Source organism: Peromyscus leucopus, chromosome 6 (genome assembly GCF_004664715.2).
Source record: "Peromyscus leucopus breed LL Stock chromosome 6, UCI_PerLeu_2.1, whole genome shotgun sequence".
NCBI lineage: Eukaryota > Metazoa > Chordata > Mammalia > Rodentia > Cricetidae > Peromyscus > Peromyscus leucopus.
The window spans coordinates 83,967,791-83,988,412 of NC_051068.1; the positions used below are offsets into that span (position 1 = coordinate 83,967,791).

General features: G+C 40.6%; 1 protein-coding gene across 5 annotated transcripts in view; it reads left to right on the forward strand.

The window, feature by feature from the left end:
- Vav3 (vav guanine nucleotide exchange factor 3) overlaps positions 1–20,622 on the forward strand; it is a 336,414-nt gene that overhangs the window by 179,194 nt on the left and 136,598 nt on the right. For all 5 annotated transcript variants that reach the window (XR_005091832.1, XM_028879322.2, XM_037207020.1 and 2 more), the window contains 2 exons: positions 987–1,119; positions 1,848–1,957. Coding sequence is in view for 4 of the 5 variants with exons in the window: in XM_028879322.2 (XP_028735155.1) it covers positions 987–1,119; positions 1,848–1,957 (243 nt within the window). In the remaining variant the exon portion in view is untranslated. The remainder of the gene's footprint in view (positions 1–986; positions 1,120–1,847; positions 1,958–20,622) is intronic.

Genomic DNA, 20,622 nt, shown 5'->3' on the forward strand with positions numbered 1-20,622 from the left:
CAGCAGGGGGCAGCATCAGCTCTTGCTTCTGCCTTGAGGGCGGGATTCCACAGGTAGCTCTCAGGAGCCACACTTCTGAGTCTGAGGATGAGGAAAGTGTTTGAGCACTCTGAATATGTCATTGTCACAATCGTTGGTTAAGAATATGTGTGTTAATCACCGAGAGTTTTAAAAAAGCACGCATCTATTGCGACTGGATGATAAGGTTAGAGGGTTCATTTCCTTCCCCAATTAACATGGCTTTTAATAAGGAAGAAAAAAAAAAAAAGAAAAAGAAAAAAGAAATATTAGCACAGAAACTTAACCATCGCTTTCCTGTTTTTGCAGTTTTCTCTTGCACCCAAGCTGTGCTTAAGGTGACCCATTAAATTGTGACACCCAACGTAAGGAGCGAAAACGCAGGCTCTAAAGTTAGCCTGGGTGTGATCTTACTCTGTACCACATCATCAATATGACCTTTGGCGATTCACACACATCCCCCAGCTTGGGTTCGCTCACCTAGAAGGACAGTAGTTCCCACCTGAGTGGGGACCCTGGGAATTTATTTTCTGCCTTGCCTGTGGAATGGATGAAGAGTTTTCCAGGCTTTTGACCAATTGCTTTGAAGGTAGTAGGAGAGCTACTGTCCTGATCATGAATACTTTTTCTGAGTTTTTGGCTTTTAAATAAGAGATCAGTTATTCATGAGCAGCTTTATGGCTTACCTCACGGTGTACTTTCAATATATATTTCAATGTAGTCTACATGCTGCTCTTCTTAGGGTGCTTCCCTTTCTTGTTAAGCTGAGGGGAGCTGGGGTGGAGTGGCACCATTTCTCCACCGATGTTGTGGAGGCCTGCGATGCTTCTGTGACCCTGTGTTCCTCATTGCTTCCCATGCGGCCCGAAAGAAGAATGCTTGGTTGGCGTAATCACATCCAGGAAGAGAAATGCATGAGCTCTTAAATCATGTCTGTCAGTCAACTGCGCTGTCTCTCTTTTTTTCAGGCATATCTTCTTATTTGACTTGGCAGTGATTGTGTGTAAAAGGAAAGGGGATAACTATGAGATGAAGGAAATCATAGATCTGCAGCATTACAAGATAGCCAACAATCCTACCACTGACAAAGAAAATAAAAAGGTGACCTTCCGGGACGTTGCTATTAGTAATTTATGTAGAGCTTTCAATATTCAAGTGCAGCTATCCCTTGGTGTCCAGACCACCCCTTCCAATGCAGATGCCTAAATCTGCAGACACTCAGGCCTTTATACAAAATGGCTTAGTGTCTGCATATAGCCCACACATGTCTGCCCCTATAATTTCAAACATCTCTAGGTTTTTTCTCATATAGCCCATGCATGTCTGTCCCTATAATTTCAAACATCTCTAGGTTCTTTCTAATACCCAAGACAACACTTAAATTCCTGTAAGCAGCTGTTGTACCATATTGTTTAGCAAAAATGACAAGGGGGACAGTCTGCACATGTCGAGTACAGATGTGGTTAATGCCGCTTTCATCTGCAGTTGTTGAGTATTTGAATACAGAACCTGCAAATCTGGAGTCAGATGCACATTAGTACACCTTACTGCTGCTTACTGGTTCAGGAATTTAGTTTCCAGAGACTGATTTGGCACAGGCTCCTGTGAGCTATGATGGCATCATGACATAGCTGATCTGATCATTTTCAATTCCTAGGATCGATATGGTAACAATGATTTTCTCATGAATATGAAGTTGGTTACAATCATCAGTATTAATGCTGATAGAGCTATAAGGTTTTATGTGGAGGGTTAGGCACTCCAATAAATTTGGAATTTTTTTTTTAACAAATGATAATTATTAACTTGAAGACTATTCATTTTCACAGTGGTCTTATGGCTTCTACCTCATCCATACCCAAGGACAAAATGGGTTAGAATTTTATTGCAAAACAAAAGATTTAAAGAAAAAATGGCTGGAACAGTTTGAAATGGCTTTGTGAGTATTTCTACTTTAAAAATTTATTTGTGTCTATGGTGTGCACTTGCACACACATGCGGGGTGTGTGTGTGTGTGTGTGTGTGTGTGTGTGTGTGTGTGTGTGCCGGGGGTGTGGCAGGCTGGAGGTATGACATCGGGTATCTCCCTGGGTGTCTGCCTTTTATGTAGTGAGTCAGAGTCTCTCAGTTGGACCCAGAACTCATTGATTTGGCTAGACCTGCTGGCCACCTTGCCTCTGAGATCTCCTCTGCCTCTCAAGCTCTGAGATTAAAGGCCAGCTGTCACCTCTGCCCAGCTTTTCCTTGGGTGCTAAGGGTTCACACTTGGGCATTATGCTCGGCTGGCAAGTGCTTTCCCCAGTGAACCATCTCCCCAGCCTACATTTCTCCTTTTAAGCACTCTTGGTGTCCCACTATTTAAATCCTTGATGAGTCACAGCAGCTGTTCTCTGCTGGTGGCTGGTAGCATACAGAGCCTCTGAGCATGGGCATGGGCAGACTGAGGGCTGGTCATCTGGTCTCCGAGGACAGGAATGTTGGTGAATTTCTTCAAAAGGAAGAAAGAGGGAGCTCAATCCTTCTCTTTAACTTTCTTCTCTTAGGAGTATTTTCAGTTTTTACCTTTTAGCCCCTCAAGAAATGGAATTATAAGGACAAAAATTTTCCTGCAATTACTATGTTTTAATATATGTCCTTCAATTAAACAGAAAACCCACACATATATACATATGTGCAAATCCTTTGCTTCTAATATAAAGACAGATGCCCTCCCTCTGTTTTAAACTCACTTATTGTTTCATTCCTTGCTGAGTTTCGGGTATATTCAATGAATGCTTCAGGACTGGGTTTCTTTCAGTGTTCTTTTCCTGACTTAAAGAGGATGCTCAACAAAGTGGTGAAAATACCCAGGTCTACTTCAAAAGAAACAGAGCACACAGAGCTGTAACCAGCAAGAACACGCTGCTGGGTGTTTCTTTGTAATTTTGATATTTATAAACTAAGGAGGTGCATAATGACCCTCCTCGTGGGAACACATTGGTTGCCCTGAAAGGAAACTGTTAAAACAGATGGACTTAAAAGAGAACACTTTGGAGGTTTGTCTCGTTGTGTTCTGGCATTGTTCACCACTTGTTGACCAATTCTATCAAGATTTTATTGCTTGTTTCTATTTTAAAAAATGCTTGTGTTAATACAAAATTTGAGGTTGAATTAGGATGGTTTTTGAAGTTCTGGTGAAAAATATTTTATGTTTTTATTTATTGTGCTTGTGTGCGCGTGCGCGTTTGTGTGTGTGTGTGTGTGTGTGTGTGTGTGTGTGTGTGCACATGCATGTACAGCACAGCATGTCCATGGAGGTAAGGGAGCAATTTTCAGGAATAGATTTTGTCCTTCTACCACCACATGGGTTCTAGGGATGGAACTCAGATCATCAACTTGGATATGAGGAACATTTACCTGCTGGGCTATCTTGCTGGCTCAAGACTCCCTTATCTTTTAAAAGACAGGATTGTATAGATTTTTTTTTTAAATTAAGTTTAAAACAAGTCTGAGTTGTGCTATAATTACAGCTGTAGCTCTCTGCAGTCTTCACTAAGTCATCTGTCCTCTGAAAACCTCAGTTCCTGCATCTGTAAAATGGGGATACTGATGTTTAGTCAATTGCAAATACCATCTCAGCAAAGTACCAGCCAGATGCTACAATGTAAGCCATATGGTGTTTATTGATAAAAGGGTGCTGTCTCTTATTACTGCTGCTAGTAGTAGTATTTTATGTTTAAGATCATAATATGCATATGAACACAAAGCTAACATTTTTAGTTCAGTATAAAAGGTCAGTAGTATTAAAGGTTGCCTTAACATGGTGCCTTCATTACAGGTTGCATTCACTTTGGGCACAGGTGGTAAGTGGGCAATGTTGGTCTAGTCTGTGATCCAGAATGGTCAACCTCATGTACCTTGTGCTCCTTCGGTGAGGCACCTGGAGTTGCATGGTCCAAATCCGAACCATGGGATGCTGGGGACAGTGAGTGTATCCAGAGGCAGAGTGGATCTCAAGCTTTTGGTCTTTGTAGAAAGATGTAAGACTGGAATTTTCTGATGTTTTTCTTGGGCTGTAGAATCTCTGAGTGAAGGAGTTTCTCCAGGGGAGGGCAGCTAAGTGTCTTGTCTCAGAGGAGGCAGGCTCCTAGGACTGAATGATAGACATATCAGTGACCATTTTGTTCAGTTTTTTTTTTTTAAGTCGAATAGCTCATCTGTACTACAAGATAAGTGATGAAATAAATGCTTACCCTCTCTCATGTACAAGAATCTGCAGTAAGCAGAGGCTGTCTAATAGGGTGGCTCTCTGAGGATCAGCTGTCTGTCAGGCTTACGCTCTCTTCTGCTGTCTTTGCATCTGCCTTCTGTCTTCAGTGTTGGTCATTTTAAAGTATAAAAGAGCTACTGGAATTCCAGCTGTAAAATCCACATGGTAGGTGGCAGAAAGTAATCCCTCTCTCTTAATGAACCTTTAACAACGCATATTTTTCTTAAGTCAAGCCAGAACTTGGTCATATGACTACACATGAGAAGGGAGGCTGAGGTTATCATTCCTGATTCAAGTGGGTTTGTATCTGGGTTGGAATCAAGGTTCTCTTGCTGTGAAAGACGGGGTGGGGGTGGGGGGAGTGGCATTTTAGACACAGGCAGCTAGCAGTCACAGCCTTACAAGGTACACAGGGGTGTAGATAGGCTTCAGTTACTCCTCTGCACTCAGGGTGGCTTCTGCACCTTCAGGGAACGTGGCATTCTACATCTTTGAATACTGTTGAAGCAGCCCAGGAATATAATGAACTATGAGTGAGACTCATATTTTTATTTTGGAGTTCTGTTGACTGCTTGGGAGAGGTAGAAGGTGGACATGCTTTTCTGCAGAATTACTCAGAGTTGGACCTGAGGGTTTCTATAAGCAAAAGTTATAACAAGTAGGGCCCGATAAAACCAGGATTTTGTTAAGGTATTGGGCTACCTTATTATCTTTCTTCCTGCTTCTTTTTGAAGCTCGTTATACCAGGAAGCCCTAGTAACCATGCTGCCAGATTTCTAAGACAGGTCTTACCTTGTTCTTCGTGAAACAGAACAATCTGGGTAAATCCTGATGCTTAAGATTTTGCTCAAGGGTCAGATTTGTCCCGTTTTGTCCATTATCTCAAATCATTATGCTCTTAGAACTCATGGAATATAAAGAAAACCAAGAGCCCTGTGGTATTTTAACAATGAAGGAAATGGAGCAAGCCTCCACATCTCTGCAGGTCAGCCCTTGCCGGGGATCCTTAGCCCTATCCTGAGTCTTGTAAGCCTTCCTGGAATTCTCTGGACTGTGGCTTAGAGGGGCATTGAAAAGGACCGTGGTGGCTGATCAGCAGAACTGCTATTTTTAAGACAGATGAAATGCTTCCTAGTGTTATTTACCGAAAACGACAGTTCTGTTCGTAGGATGACTAGACTTTTTTTTGTTGTTGTTGTTTAAAATAATTGCAGACACCTTTAAGGCATTTAAATCCTGCTCTTAATTTGGGACATGAGAGAGGAAGGCAGAGAGTCTGCAGGCACCATAAACAATGAGGATGTACTGAAAGCAAGGCATCTCCCAGAGGCCACATGAATCTCAGCCTCTGTCTTTCCCAAGCACACCCCCATCCTTGCTCAGCAGCATATTCTCTGACCTTGTTTGGCCATAACCACTTCCAGCATTTAGAATATGCAGTGAACCACAGTAGAACTTGGCAACCTCCTTAGAAAAGGCTGAACGGAGAGAGACAACAGTGACCCACTTGGACAGGGAGGGAAGAAGGAGTTTTCTCTCCTTTTCCCTGCTAAAAGGGGTGGTGGTTGAGACTGTGGAAGGCATTATGGAGCTAAATGATGCTTAAGCGCTGAAGAGCTGGGAGCCTTCTCTCAGCATCCATTTAAATGCTTAAGAGGCTGACTGGTTGGGAAGCATTGCCTGCTTTTGTTTATTCCAAAAATGATTTTTGTTGCCATTCGTCTCCTATAATTCCATTTTGTCATCTGAGAAACAGGGTGACAAGTGTTTATATTCAAGAAAGCTGGTTTTCATATGGATAGGAGTGCCCACAGACAGTGGTGCTTGAACTTTCGTTAGGAGGCTGTTGATATCTTCTCAGATCCCCTATATTTACTGTGTTTTTAACAATTCTTTGCTTAGCTTTAAATGAATAAACATCCCACTCATTTTCCAGTTTAGGAAACTAGTAATCACAGGACCACATCAGCAACACTGAACAACATTGAACAGCAACATTACTGCTGAGTTTGGTATCTTAGTGCACAGGGTTGTCCTTATCCAGGAGGGCGTTAAATAGCCAACTGCATTCAGATTTTGTTATTTAAAATAGATTATTTTTAGTTGCTTTATTTTGCTTGTTTTTATTATGAATAATACACAGGGGTTATTTATATATATATGATTGGTGTGTGTATATGTGTGTGTTTGTGTTAGTATTGCAGGAATAAGTTCAAACTGTGTAAATTATTAAATAAATGGACTCAAAGAACAACAAAGTCTTCTTTTCTTTTCTTTTCTTTTTTTTTTCTGAGACAGAGTTTCATATAGCTCAGGTTGACTTCAGTCTCATTAATAGCTAAAGTTGAACTTGAACTCCTGATTCTGTCACATCCAGGTTTCCAAGTGCTGGGATTGCAGGTGTGTAGTGTGTGCTACAGTCCAAAACCTTTTAAAGGAAGGGCTGGAAAGAGAAAGAAAAGATAAAGTGAGAAGAGAAGTAGATAAAGCAGGAAGTTCAGAATTGGCCTCTGTACCATTTAGGGGCAATGGAAAGGTCCTGTTGCCTTGGATTTCTCCTGACCAGCCCAACTACATTCTTGAAATTTTAGCCATTTTTATTTAGTCCTTTGAAGATACACAGGCCATTATCATTGGCGCCACCTCAGATTTCTTAACTGTGTCCTGGAGGGCACAGTGCTAAGGGACAGAGCTCAGGCCATCCCTGCTGAGGTAGTAGCCCAGGATATTCATTCACTAAATAGCAGGACTGATGGTCAGGGCAGGGAGAGAATGGGAACGGAGATGGAGAGCATAGAGTTAGGGAGGGGCTCTGGGCCACACTGCTTGTGGCACACCAGTCATCTAGACAGGTGGCTCCTGAGCTTCCAGTCTCCCACGATGAGCTCAGGGAAAACTGCCCCAAAGGAGGGTGGGTGGAGATGTAGCCACAAAGCTCCACAAGTTTGAGGTCCATTCACCGTGAGATCCGGTGTACCTTCTTAATTTATTCACTCTCTCTTTCCCAAAGGAATGGAAGTCACAAAAAGAGCACACATGCCACAGAATTAAAAAGAAAAATTTAAATAATCAAAGGTCAAATAAAATAGCATTTCCTTCAAACTCACACTCTACCAGGGAAGAACATTTTCTTGAAACATAGTTTCTATATAGAGTGTATAAATGTGTGTTCTTTCACATTTCAAACTCAGAATTATATTTTATCAAGTATAATTTGTTTTGATCAGAAGTATTGCCTAGGTATTTTGAATATCAGAGGGGTAATTACAATATAAAATTGTGTTCATTTTAAAAATTTTTATTGAGTACTTCCTTGTTGCTGGACCTATTAGAAGCTGTGGGCATAAAACATGATGGGGCCATTGCAGTTGAAATTAGACACATGTATTTCTAAATATAGTAGTGTTCAGTTAATGTATAGTTGATTAAATTTCAGTCATGAGCCCTTGATGTTTCAGCCCAATTTGTGTCTTCTTCCAGTCTCATTTGCTCAAACATCAACAGATGGAGGCCAAGAATGGCATTCCCATAGCCCTCTGCCTCTACCTCAGATCAGTCTCCTACCAGGCTCTGCTGGCTTGCACTCTTCCTTGCCACACACTCTTGTGTGAGTCCTCTGCATCCCTAGCTCCTTGCTTCTCACCCTCTCAACCACTCTGATTTCACTGGACATGTAGGCCATCTGATCATATGCTGACCCACGTTCAGTCTTTGCAGATCGTCTATTGTACTTGGTAAAATATAATTTTATTTTTACCACGACCAAAGAAAGCCCTGCATCTTTTTTTATCCCACTTCTCTTTCCAGTCACACCTCTCCCCATTGTCCCCTATGCCAGTTTTGCTCTGGCTATATTGTTTCAGTTCCTAGAGGATTCATGGTACTCAAGCATTCATGTACAATAAATGCCTGGAGACTGCGTGGAGAAGTCTTTGGTTGATAGCTGGTCTAGATGCCACAGGTCTTGGCTTTAAATGTTACAAATGTGCTACTTCTGACCTCTATGCCAAATGAATGATCCTATTTCCCCCATATTCCCTCACAATAAATTATTTTGCAACACAAGGAATCTCCACTACAACATACAACATCTGTGGCTTTACCTCCACTCAGTGATCACCCTTCTGTTAAAGAGAATCTACCACTTTTTTTTCAGTTTAGCTTATATTGTATTCTGCTGAAGAGGAAGGATTCTTTATTCCTTATTAAGATAGATGCCACAGTGAACATCACTGTTAGAGCTCAGAGAGGTAGATAAAGAATGTCTCATGGGTCTGGAGATGTGTCTGGAGGTTTAGGTTTTGGTGTGAGTTAGTTTTAGTTCAGGTTTTGGATTTGGAGTTAGTTATGAGGTCTGAGAGGGTTGGGAATGGTATCAGGAGATGCATGTCTGTGAACTGTGAAATACATTCCCTTTTGTGTTCTTCGAAATACTGAAAGTGAAATTACTTTTGTATTGTTTTGGCTGCTGTGTTTGTACATTTACAGTTCCTAGGCTGACCTGCCTGGGGCCTTTGATCTTTGTGCCTGTCTGTCTACTTATGGCTGCTTCCTCCACTGGACTGTGAGCATCATGGGGGCAGGCAGGGATCTCATTAGTGTTACTCATATTCACAATCTCTCAGCACATCACATAGAACACAATAAGTTATTATATTTTATTGTAAATTCAAAATTTTGCTTTTAGAATTTTATGACAACTAATGAAAGCAAAGAAACAAAGACGTGATGGGCTAGAGAATTCTAGTATGTAAAAAACTCTCAACAGCCCATGGATAAAGAGACTTCTTTAGTGTTGTAGGAAGGTATCCACTGTTGATTCTCCATCAGGCGGCATTGATTTATTTTTGTAACTTAGGAAGTTGGTATCATTCTGTCTTATGTCATTATTAGCTTTCAAATATGACATTGTGTTTTTCCTAAGGCATTTTTATGGGCAGGTGACCTGATATTAGATAGACTGCTTTGTGACATTCTGAGTCGATGCTTCGGTAAGATTCATGGAACAAAGCAGGATGGATAATTTTCACATTATCCAGCCTGTCTTTTAAGTAGCATTGATCTCATCCTCACATGAGCTAAAAACTGCAGAAATAATTTGCAGCTTGTGCTACGTGCAGTTTCCTTGTCCCTGGGAGATTTAAGTAGAGCTTCATCCAAATTGTATTCTAGAGCTGGGATGCTCAGAGTCCATAGCTTCCTCATATTTGTCTCCTCCTCCTCCTCCTCCTCCTCCTCCTCCTCCTCCTCCTCCTTCTCCTCCTCCTCCTCCTTCTCCTCCACCTCCATATTCCTGATTCCCGGTGGGTGGCACTTGCCTCCCCCCACACTCCACCTTCAGCCCTCAGTCTGTCAAATTCAGAAGCTTTACTTGTCCTCTATTCTTTACGTATAGTCCATGTGGTTTAACTTACGTGTTCTGATAGTATCACAGGGAAGACTCTTGTCCTGCCCCTATCCTTTCCACTGCTCAGCAGGTTTCCTTAACACCCTTATCAGCACCTATGGTGTGACAATTCTCCCCATAATGGCCATTTCTCCTCAATTCATCCTTTCTGGGGCGCCACCACCCACACTGGTCCATAAAGAGCACCTCTCTACCTATCATGAGATTAGATTGTTAACACCATGTCACGTGTCCCCTCAATTCCAAAGAAAGTTCTAGGAACCTCAAAAGGAGATGGTCTTTGTTACTGCTTGATGAAAGACTCATGCTGATGATAGCAGATGTACACATCATTTTGACAGACACCATTTCAGATTTCTAGACTCTGTACTTGGTGGCAGGCACAGTCCTACAGGGAATACCTAAAAGGAAAGGAGCACAGAGGCCAGTCTCTGGAATGCTATTAAATAGGGGTGAATGGAGGTGATAAAGGAGAGAATGAGAATGCAGACTGTAGAGCTGGGGAGCCTACGACTGACTTTGTTTATACTTTTGCTCAGCTGGACTTGCCTCCCTATATGAAGCTCTGCAAGAGATTTCTGTAGCATGACCCTTCAATAGCTCCTTTGCTGCCTCTTCCTCCTCCTGTGCCACTGCCTCTTTTCTTCATCATTGTCTTCATGAGCGGGCTGGGCTGTTGGAATCTCCTTAACTGTATGAATGTGGGTATATGTTGTGACAACAAATTTTAGCTTTTGGACCAGGGAATGGTAAGCTTTTTCTAGGAAACCAGAGAATAAATATGCTATGTAGGCCGTCAGTCTCCTCAGAACTGTTGGGTTTTATCAATGTTGAGCACTAATGCTACAACAGATAACATGGAAATGAATGATGGTATGTTCCAGAAAATGACTGGGGGGGATGCATATTTGGTCTCTTGACTGTACTTACTGATTCTTGTGTCGAGCACAAGAAGATGCTTACACCTTGGGAATGCAGTATATATGTGTCAGCCATACAAGGTCTCAGCTGTCATGGACCAGCAATAGGGCCAAACGTTTGGAGAACTTTGTGGTTTCATTGTTGTTGTTTGTTTAGTCCAGTAGCCATGATCTAGCTCCAGAATGCTCTCCATCCCACCAAAACAAAAACAAACCTGAGTGACTTGTCCATATTTGGCAATATTTTTACCGTCCAACTGAATAGCATAATTGCCTGCTCAATGAGTCGAGGGTGCCTATTTTAGTAAGTCTTATTTGTGGGTTTTTAGAAACAAGACTGAGGATGAGCCCCATAGACTCTAGGCTGGACACAATCACTCACTGAGCTTTGATCTGAACACCAGCCCGAGAGGACCAGTGAGAGAAGACTTTAATTCACGATGATCTTTGTGCACTTGAAGCATTATCTTCCCAGCATGAATGCACTTGTGCCTGTTGTTTATCCTGACATGTTCTCCAGGGAATTCACTGAGGAACACTAGAAAGTGCAGAGGACACTGGTACAGTAGTGCTGGCTAAAGAACGGGCCTTCTTGGGTAGGGTGGTGAAACGGGTGACATTTCCACTGTGTTGATACCTGCTTTGGTTTCTTCTGGATGTTTAAAGCCTGCCAGTGTTTTCATGGGAACTGTCAGGCTTCCTGGCATAATACCCCAAATACCTACTTACAAGCTTTCTCACTTTTTATCTGTCCATATTTGTATGTTGGTTAGTTTGAACTGTCACTTTGTACAACCTAGAATCACCTGTACCACCTAGAATAAAGTCTTAATGAGGAATTATCTAGAGCAGTTGAGCATGTGTGTGAGGATTGCCTCCGTTATTGATGTAGGATGATCCAGCCCACTGTGGGCAGCACTATTCACTAGGCTGCCCCCTCAATGAGGAGAAAACAACAAACAAGGGTCAAGGTGTTTATTACTCTCTGCTCTTGACTGCATCTTGAGTGTTGATGTGACTAACTTCTTGAGTTCCTGGCTTTCCTGAATTGATGAGCCATAACCGTAAGTCAAATAAACACTTCCTTCTCTAAGTTGTTTTTGGTCAGGATATTTTGTCACAGCACAGAAATAAAACTTAAGTGTATATATATATGTGCGTGCGTGTGCGTGTGTGTGTGTGTGTGTGTGTGCGCGTGCGCGCGCGCATGCTATAAAAAGCAATTTCTTCTAGTTTCTCAGATGTTTATTCTATCACATGAAAAGACTTTCATGGGCCAGTGAGATGGCCTGACAACTTGAGAATTGAGCCCCTGGACCTACATGGTGGTGAAATGAGAGAACCCCCAGCAAGTTCTTCCATGATTGCTGCACACATATGCACAGGCACATGATTGCACACAAACACACACAATGAATGAATACATGTAATAAAAATAAAACTTAGATAGCTTTCCTAACCAGTTTTAATATGAAGATTTTGTTTACAGGTGTGGAATTCAGGCTGGCATGATTTGCTACCCCTGGATGGAGCTGAGTCTCACAGAGATATTCATATTAATCTTCCATGTTGAAGCCAGTTCAACCTCCCTGAATCTAATGCATTGTCTATAACCTTTCAAACTTGGCAGTAAAGTTAGTATAGGGAATTATATTGGCAGTCGTAAAAAGAAGCAAGATAGGACAATGCTCAGAACAATCTCAGCTGTCATTAAGTGGAGCCTTTTAGTATCTTTCTTTGTCCAGAAACATGGGAAAGTAGTTCATGCACGACAAACCATTCGTAAATATTAAGTAGTACTCTGGTTCTGGTTCTGTTTGGTGGGGATCAACTTCTCTTTCTCTGGTTGCATTCAATGCTTATTTGACAGTTTTTTGGCCCTGGCTGAATATGCTTAGGAGGAAGGAGAAGTCACAGGCAGAGGGAAGATGAAGGATTGCTATCAAAAGTTCCATCAGCAAACAAGCATTACTCTGGTTAAGATGAAATGCAAATAACGTTATTAAGCAGAGTTAGTGTTGGTTCCCTGAGCCTTTGTAACAGAGCCTTTGATCTGCCAATTTTCTTTCAATACTGGACAATCACAGCATGACCAGGAGAGGTTCACCTGTCCTGTGGTGACTGTGCTGTCTCCAGCTTGTCTGGAGACTAACACAAAGAATAAGTGTGCTTTGGAATTGGTGGTTGTACTGAGTCAACTTGGCATACGGTTTCTGAGAGGAAAATGACATAATTGTCACTTAGTGACTTTGCCAATATTAAATAAGATTTATCCAGTAAAATCTCAACCAAACAGCAACATTTAGAGTATTTATTCATAAAAAGTGAGAAGATCTTGATCCATGTAACACAAGTAAATGTGCATTTGGAAATTGCTAATCTTGGCTATGGAAGCAGGAAGGACTTTGTTTCTGTTCATGATGTAGTAGGTAAGTTCAGGTTGGCTAGAGAGATTGGAAGGTTGTCTTTGAAACAACTTTTAAATATCAGTGTGTATTGTACATCTCTCATCATTAGTTTGTCATGTGTTTTGAGTATCACATACATCTTCAACAGACACTCTAGGCACTGGAAATATTTGTGATAAATTATCTTTATTGGAATTCATGTGATAACTATGTGTTATATACTTTACATCCATGGATACTATTTTCATGTCAATCTTACAATGTGACTACAAAACAGTGATGGATTACAAGGCCCATGGAATGGCTTATTCCCCCTGCTGTCTTAGTCCAGGGAGAATGGCACTGGGAGTGTCAATAAAGAAAAAGACCCATGTATGTGATGACACACATTCAGTTATTAGCCCACTGGGGGTATCAAAATTTAGGGGATCTGCAATGGAAGACGTTTACTTTTCCAAGAATTGTATATTATGCTTCTTTCCAAGTTCAGCATGTATTGAATGCCTTGTGTGATGAAGTTCCTGGTGGAATTATTTGCTTCATCTTTGGTCAGCTCTCATGGTAAAAACATGCTTCTTTACAAAGTGCCAGTGGCTCTCTACTCAAGTAGAACCTTCCATTGCCATAGTTCTTGTTGTTTTGAGACAGGGTCTCATGCAGCTCCTGTTAGTGTCGAACTTGCCAAGGATGACTTGGACTCCTTGTCTTCCTGCCTCTACCTCCAAAGTGCTGTGATTCCACATTTTCACCACCACACCTGGTCATCGTCACTTCTTGAATCCAAGCAGAATACTTTTAACTCTCCCTTAGATGACCGTCTTTAGGATTTGAGGAGAGACATTTTTCCAAGTCTGTTCTTAATACATATTTTCTTTTCAAAGGAAAAGAAAATCCAGTTTGAAGCTTTCCTTAACTACTCCAATTAAATGCTAAGTGAGATGAAAGAAAGGCATGGATGAATTCTTTAATTTCTGTCCAATATCATGGGCAGGTTCAAAGGAATGCCAGATGCTACTACTGCAAAAAATTATAGACTTGATATAGTTGAGATGTTTACGAACAAATTTTGGGATTCCTGGTTGAACTTTGCACAGCTTTGTATTATCTTGATTCTTAGTGTGTTAGGAAAGATTCAGATTTTAAATCTTTATAGTGGAGTGTTTAAACTCGAGTAGCATATCGTGATAATTCCTTGCTATTATACAGTGCTTTAAATTTCAAAAGTGGTTTTGGGATAATACCTCATTTGATACTTAAAGAATCCTGCGAGGTAGCAGGGAAAGTATTAGTCCTTAAAAAAAATCAGAAAATAGAGGAAAGATTAAGTATTCTGCTTGTGGTTTTTATTTTTTTCTCAGTTAACAAATGGCAGAGGCTGAGCTTCACCTCAGTCTAGGTATTTTCTGCTCTCCATGTTGCCTCATTTACAGCAAGAATGGCTACCACTGTTCTCTGGGGAGAAAAGTTGCCCTGAATTTGTTTTATAAGTGCAAGATGCTCTTGAATAATACATTTGTACACTAAATCAAACATAAGACTTAGAATTTAAATATGTCGACTTTTTAGTGTTTTTATAAAATGTATTTGATGGTTTTATAAAATCAAATAATAGGTAACATTGTACATATGAGAAACAATTTTTAAAGATGATGTTAGCTTCCAGGAATTTCCTTGGAGCAAAGGAAATAAAATATTAACTCGTAAGTTAATTCAGATCATGATTTTGAGTTGCTGTATTGTGACCACAGTGTTGAGCCTAATAAGAATTGCAAATCACTTTTATTTTCTTTGTTTTGATAGTGTTTTTATTCTTCCACTTGTTTCAGTATGAAATTTTAGTCTTGGAGTCAAGGAATTGGGAAGAAAAAACCCCATGGTCTAAGAATAATGCCTGACTAGTTTTCAGGGTGAATTAAGATGAGTCTGAAATCTGTGTCTTTTTCATTTAGTACTTAGGTGACACTGGGTGCCTACCATACATGTTGATGAAGGGAGGAACAGCAAGATGCACCCTCATTCACCTTCATGTTAAACCTGGGATTAAGGGTTGCAAGGCTTGATTGGACATAGATATCCCAGCCATCTGTCTGATCCACTTGGTCACTTGTTTGAATAGTAGCATCTCTTCCAACCATCTTCCTCTGGGAAAATACTGGTGCTTAGGAACTTACATTATCTACTTTAGAGGTGGCTAGAATATTCCAGGTACCAATGCTCTGTGAGTCATTAGTCCTTGTATTTTATATATCTTTACAATTACACCATCTCTGTCTGCACAAAACAGCCAGCTCTTTGAATAAGTGGAGTCACAAACAGCTTGACAACCTGAGTTGGATCCCCAGAACCCAAAGTGGAAAGAGATCACTGACTCCCAGAAGTTGTACTCTCACCTCCAAACCTGTGCATTAGACTATATGTCAAATACATACACAATAATGATAAATAAAATTAAGTAAAAACAATAATGTGGAGAGTAATCAAGGTAGACACTGAGGTCAACCTTTGGTTTCCACACGTGTGCATATTCACATGAACATATGCATGCAGCACACACACAATAAACCTAAGGTTTCTGCCTCCTAAGATCAAATTTTGGAGTTCCTATATTTTGTTTCTTTTCCTTGCCTCAAAAGAATGTCTGTAAGAAAGTTCTCTGATTTGCTCGTATCTACCAAACTTGATTTCTGTGGCCTTTGACTGATGAGCCATTGGTCAGAATCAACTCAGGGGTCTATTCTCTGATAGTACATTAATAATATATATGCACTAAAGCTTCTTCCCAGAGAATATTTGAGCTTTGACATATTGAACAGTAGCACTTTAAATTAAATCTGCTGCTGTTGGTGCATTTAAAAAAAAAAAAAACTGGATAGCTTAGAAATAGTGTTTCATACATTACAAAACAAACCCGAGGTCATATGTAGTTTACTAAGACAAAATATGCCTAGCCTGTTTAATTGTGGTAGGGGCCTGAATTGAGTTTTTCAATTATCACAACCTCAATGTCTTTCAGAGCAAGAAAAAAAATTAAACTGTTTATTCCCACCTCTCGGACTTCGATTTGGTAGGGAAAAGAAGAGCATAAGTAATCTAATGGATTCTTTTCATACCATGAGGGTTAGTAATAAAGAATTATGGATTCGTCTGAGTTCTTCAAGTTAGGAGGGCATCGAGATTAAAGGGCTACTTCAGAAAATAATGACTACCTAATTGAGCCCTGAGCTGCATTATCATTTCTTATCTTGAAGATACTTTTGTATTTGGTTATATTAGCCAAGCATTCCATCTCAGGAAGGATTTCCTTCTCAGTGCTGGATTAGTAGTGCAAGTTGGTACATAGTCTTGTTAAATATTTCCTCAGGGTAGAAGAGGGGGACATAGTACATATTTTCACATACACACACAGGAAAGTCCTGAAGAAATTTCTCTAGGGAAATGTAAGTCCCGGGTTTGGAACACAAAGGTCAGGAGGACTTCCAACTTCTCTCAGCCAGTTTGTAGCTTGTCAGTTAACAGATCATTTTTTCCCTTGAATTGTCTACATCTTAGATGATCTCAGACTTAGTTCTCATTCATACTCAGGACAGGTTCACCTGAAGAACAGTTTTTCCAGAGCCACACAGTATCAAATAGTAGATACCAGCCCTTTAGTTCATAGCTTTCCTTCTCCCCTGGAGGCTAGCTTATGCTAGAAAGTACCATTTCTTTAGAGTATGGGCTTCCTTTTCTTCTATATCCCTGTCAGGAAAATGTGCCAGTCCCTGCCAAGAAACCAGTGGATGAGGGTAGAGAAGTAAGCCTCGGCCTCAGAGGAGATTAGTAACAGTACCTATTGCCCACCATCTACTTGCCATTAACACAGGGCTTGCTGTAGCTAGTGCAGACCAACCTTCAGCATGACACTCCTGACCCCTGAATACTTGGCTGTAGCATGAAACATGCTAATTGCAGACTACAATGAAATCTAAAGTGAATTAGAACTTTAATTAAATTGCTTGTGTGTTTAATTGCATAATGCATTGCACAGTCCAAGTTTCAATTCCTTATTCAATTACAATGAAACTCCCCTTCAGTTGAGTTTGTTTGGGGGTTTAAAACCAACTCTAAAAGTGTATTGATGCTTTAAGAGAATCCTTGGTCTTATAAAATTTCACCCTAAGAGATGGAGTGTTTTAGTATTAGGTTTGTATTGACTCTCGATATTGGCACGAGTCTAGATGTGCAAAACCCACAAAGGCTAAATCCCGGGGCTTATGTTTAATTTAAAATATGGCCAGCTGGCCATTGTGAACAGATCTGATAGCTTGACAATCTGAAAATATGACTGGTTGGGGAAACGATCAAATATTAATTTTAAATGTTTATTAGTAGACTGTTTGCAGTTGGTTTTTAAATTCATTTGGAAAGTGAGGATTCACAGTTATCTAAAATTTTCAATAAACCCCATTTCATAAAGGTGTTTGGAGGTTAAATGCCTAATGATTAATTTATGCATAAGTAATGCTCTTAATAATTTTGAGGAAAGGTAAGGCAGCTGAGGATAATGTTAGAGATGAATAGTAATGAGGACAGAAAACCTCCCAGATTTAAATGTGGAGCTCATATTCATTAGCCTGAAAACAGAATAGGAAACTGGATAGAAAAAAGATTTTTAAATACTGGAGTTCAAAGAGTATTGGACAAGGAGAGGGGAAAAAGTTAAAGAAGGGTGTGGCCACAGGATTCCAGCCTGAAATTTTACTCATTCATCACCTAAGGAATGTTGAAAATTATTTGTGACCAATGTTTGTCCCTTTTGGCAAGAGAAAATGGAGGGAGTATAGAGGTTAGTTGGAACATAAAAATAATACTGTCATTGAATATTTTATTTTTAGTTTCTACATAGGAATTGCAATGTGTTTCCCTTGGTCTGGTTTTCTGATGATCTTTGTAAATACAGTAGATGGTTCCTATTCACTGTGAGTAACAGAGGGTATTTAAACATAGACGTGTACATGGACACACTGGACAGTTTCCCTGTCACAGTTAGTTATCATTGTAAACCTGACTAGACTTAGAATCACCATGGAACCATACCCTGGCTTTATGTCTAGGAGTATTTCCCCAGAAATGTTTAACTGAAGAGGCAGGGCATCTACCTAGAACGTGTGCAGCACCATCGCTAAACGCTGTGGCTCCAGACTGAATAAAAAGGGGAATGTGAGACAGAACTGACATTTATCCCTTTCTGCTTCTTAACTGTGGACACAGTGTGTCCAGCTGCCTCTTACTTCTGCTGCCGTTGGTTCTTCTCCACGATGGACGGTGCCACCAAATTGTGAGCTTAAAAAAAAGCCCTCTTCCCTCAAGTCCTTTCTTGTCAGGCATTTTGTCATGGCAGTGAGAAAAGGAACTAATACAGGTCTGTTTGTTAAAGCTTTCATGTGCTAACGCTGATTGACTGCTTCACATTCTCTGTATTGCATAGGCTTTATTTCATCCTTGGAAATATACACAATGGTAACATAATGATCAGAATGAGTTTCATTGGTTTAATTATAAATGAAGGCACTGTTAGCATTCAAAATCTTCTAGAAGAAGCAAGACTGACAGTGTGTGCTGATTCAACAGGGTATATCCTCTTGTAAAGCTCAGGGCATTAAATGTGAACCCATGATCAAAAAGCTCAGCCCGTGTGTGATCCAGGGAACTTGATTACTGGATTTTTTGGAGGAAGCCTTTTGATATTAAAAGCGCAAGAAGCCAGAGCATTATTGGGTAGAGAATTGATTGATAATCATTGCCTTTCTCAAAGACAGTTTTGAGACATGCCCTGGGAAGCTGACAGGAGCCTGCCTGCCCTTAGAGGTCAGCACTGCCTCATGAGGAAAGTTAACAGAGCGCTCTACAGAGCCAGGGCTCCTCTGTGGGAATTCTTATTGTTTGTTGCTTTGTGAGGATCAGAGCTAAGTACAGTTTAATAAAATTCTGCTTCAGAGTGATTTGTCTGTCTTCGGTGAGCAATTTCTTTTCCTGCTTCCCCTTTTCCTTTCTGATTGATTTATGTATCTGTTTGTATACTCCTTGTGTGCCTTCCCCCGCTTGGAACCCAAAGCACTTTGCAAATATCAGAGCTCAAACTGTAAAAAGATCATCGATTTCCCCCACAGCCCTGAAGGTAAGCCGTCACATATCATCATTTATTTCTGAGACTAGGGTATTGATAGCATAATATTAAATTCTTTCATTAGAGTTTCTTTTTTTTTGTCTAGCCACAACCTAAATTTGAAACATTTTGTATTTCCCTTCATCTACCAGAATTACTACTTACAAGTATGTACATCCCAGAATTGTGTGATTACCTTGTTCAAGCTATCAGGAAAAGGGATCATGTTTCAATAATTATTTTCTTTGCCTTAACACTTCTTTGGTAACTGCCAAATTATTACACAGGAGAACCAAAAAGCAGGCCTCTGACTTCCTGGTTTACCCAGTATGTCCAAAAGTTTTTGAGTTTGGTCAGTGATGGGAAAACCCTGAGTGTCTTCTGGACCTAGTGACCACACCCCTTTCCTCACTTCCACGCACCCCCTTACCATCTATAAAGAAAGCTCAATTCTGCATACTCTAGTTTTTCTACCCATATGACCATTGGGAGGACTTAAGGCCCTGCCCATGATGACATGTCTCATGCAGAAGCAGTCTGGAAGAGGGAAAATAGGGGACAATCAATGATTGCTCTTTGGGCCAGTTTGCCTCCTGTGATCTTACAGGGTATTCCCTGTAAGCACTCAGCTGATTTGTACAAGAGTAACTCTTCAATACCAACCTCCTAATCCATGTGACTATTTGGGTTGCTTTCGTCTTTAATCTCTGACTGTTTTCCTTCCCAATGCCATCGTCTTAGTTCAGGTCTTGAAATCTTTTCACCCTCTCTACGGAACTTTGGATTCAGTCAGCTTTGTAACATTATTTCTGGGAGTTTTCTGTCTAATATAAGTAAATAGGACCTGGCTGTCTTCCTGGAGCCATTGGTGCAAGATCGTGGCCCTTGGAACGAGGAACAATTCCTGGCTGATGCTAGAATCTGGCCTTTATCCAGCATCAGTGTTATGTTGTCATTATGTCTCCTACTGCAACCAGAATGAATTCCTGTCAGTTGCAGAAGATAGCAGGGCCCCTTAGGCCTCTGAACTTTTGATTGATATTTTTCACTGACTCTCTTGAGGTGCTAGGGAATACCTCCTTGTTATTCAAGACTGAGAATAAAACATGGGACATACACTTTAAGATCTAGGTAGAGGTAAGGACTTGGTGAGCAGAAGTTCAGTAGCCCAACAATATCCCTGAGAATCAACAAAAGGAACCACGTGAACTTTAAAAGTTTTTCCATAACAAAAGACATTAGCATCAGAGCAGACAGACAGACAGACAGCCCACAGACTGGGAGGAAATTTTGCCAGCTTCACTTCATTCAGAGAGTTAATATGCTGGATTTATAAAGAACTGTAAAATTGGGCACCAATAACCCTGTTAATCAACAAATGGCTAATGAGATGGGACCTAAACTACAGAGATTGGTAGCATTTGGAGTGGTAGAGAAGAAAAATATTCATGAGAAGGAATGGTGATTTGCAGCAC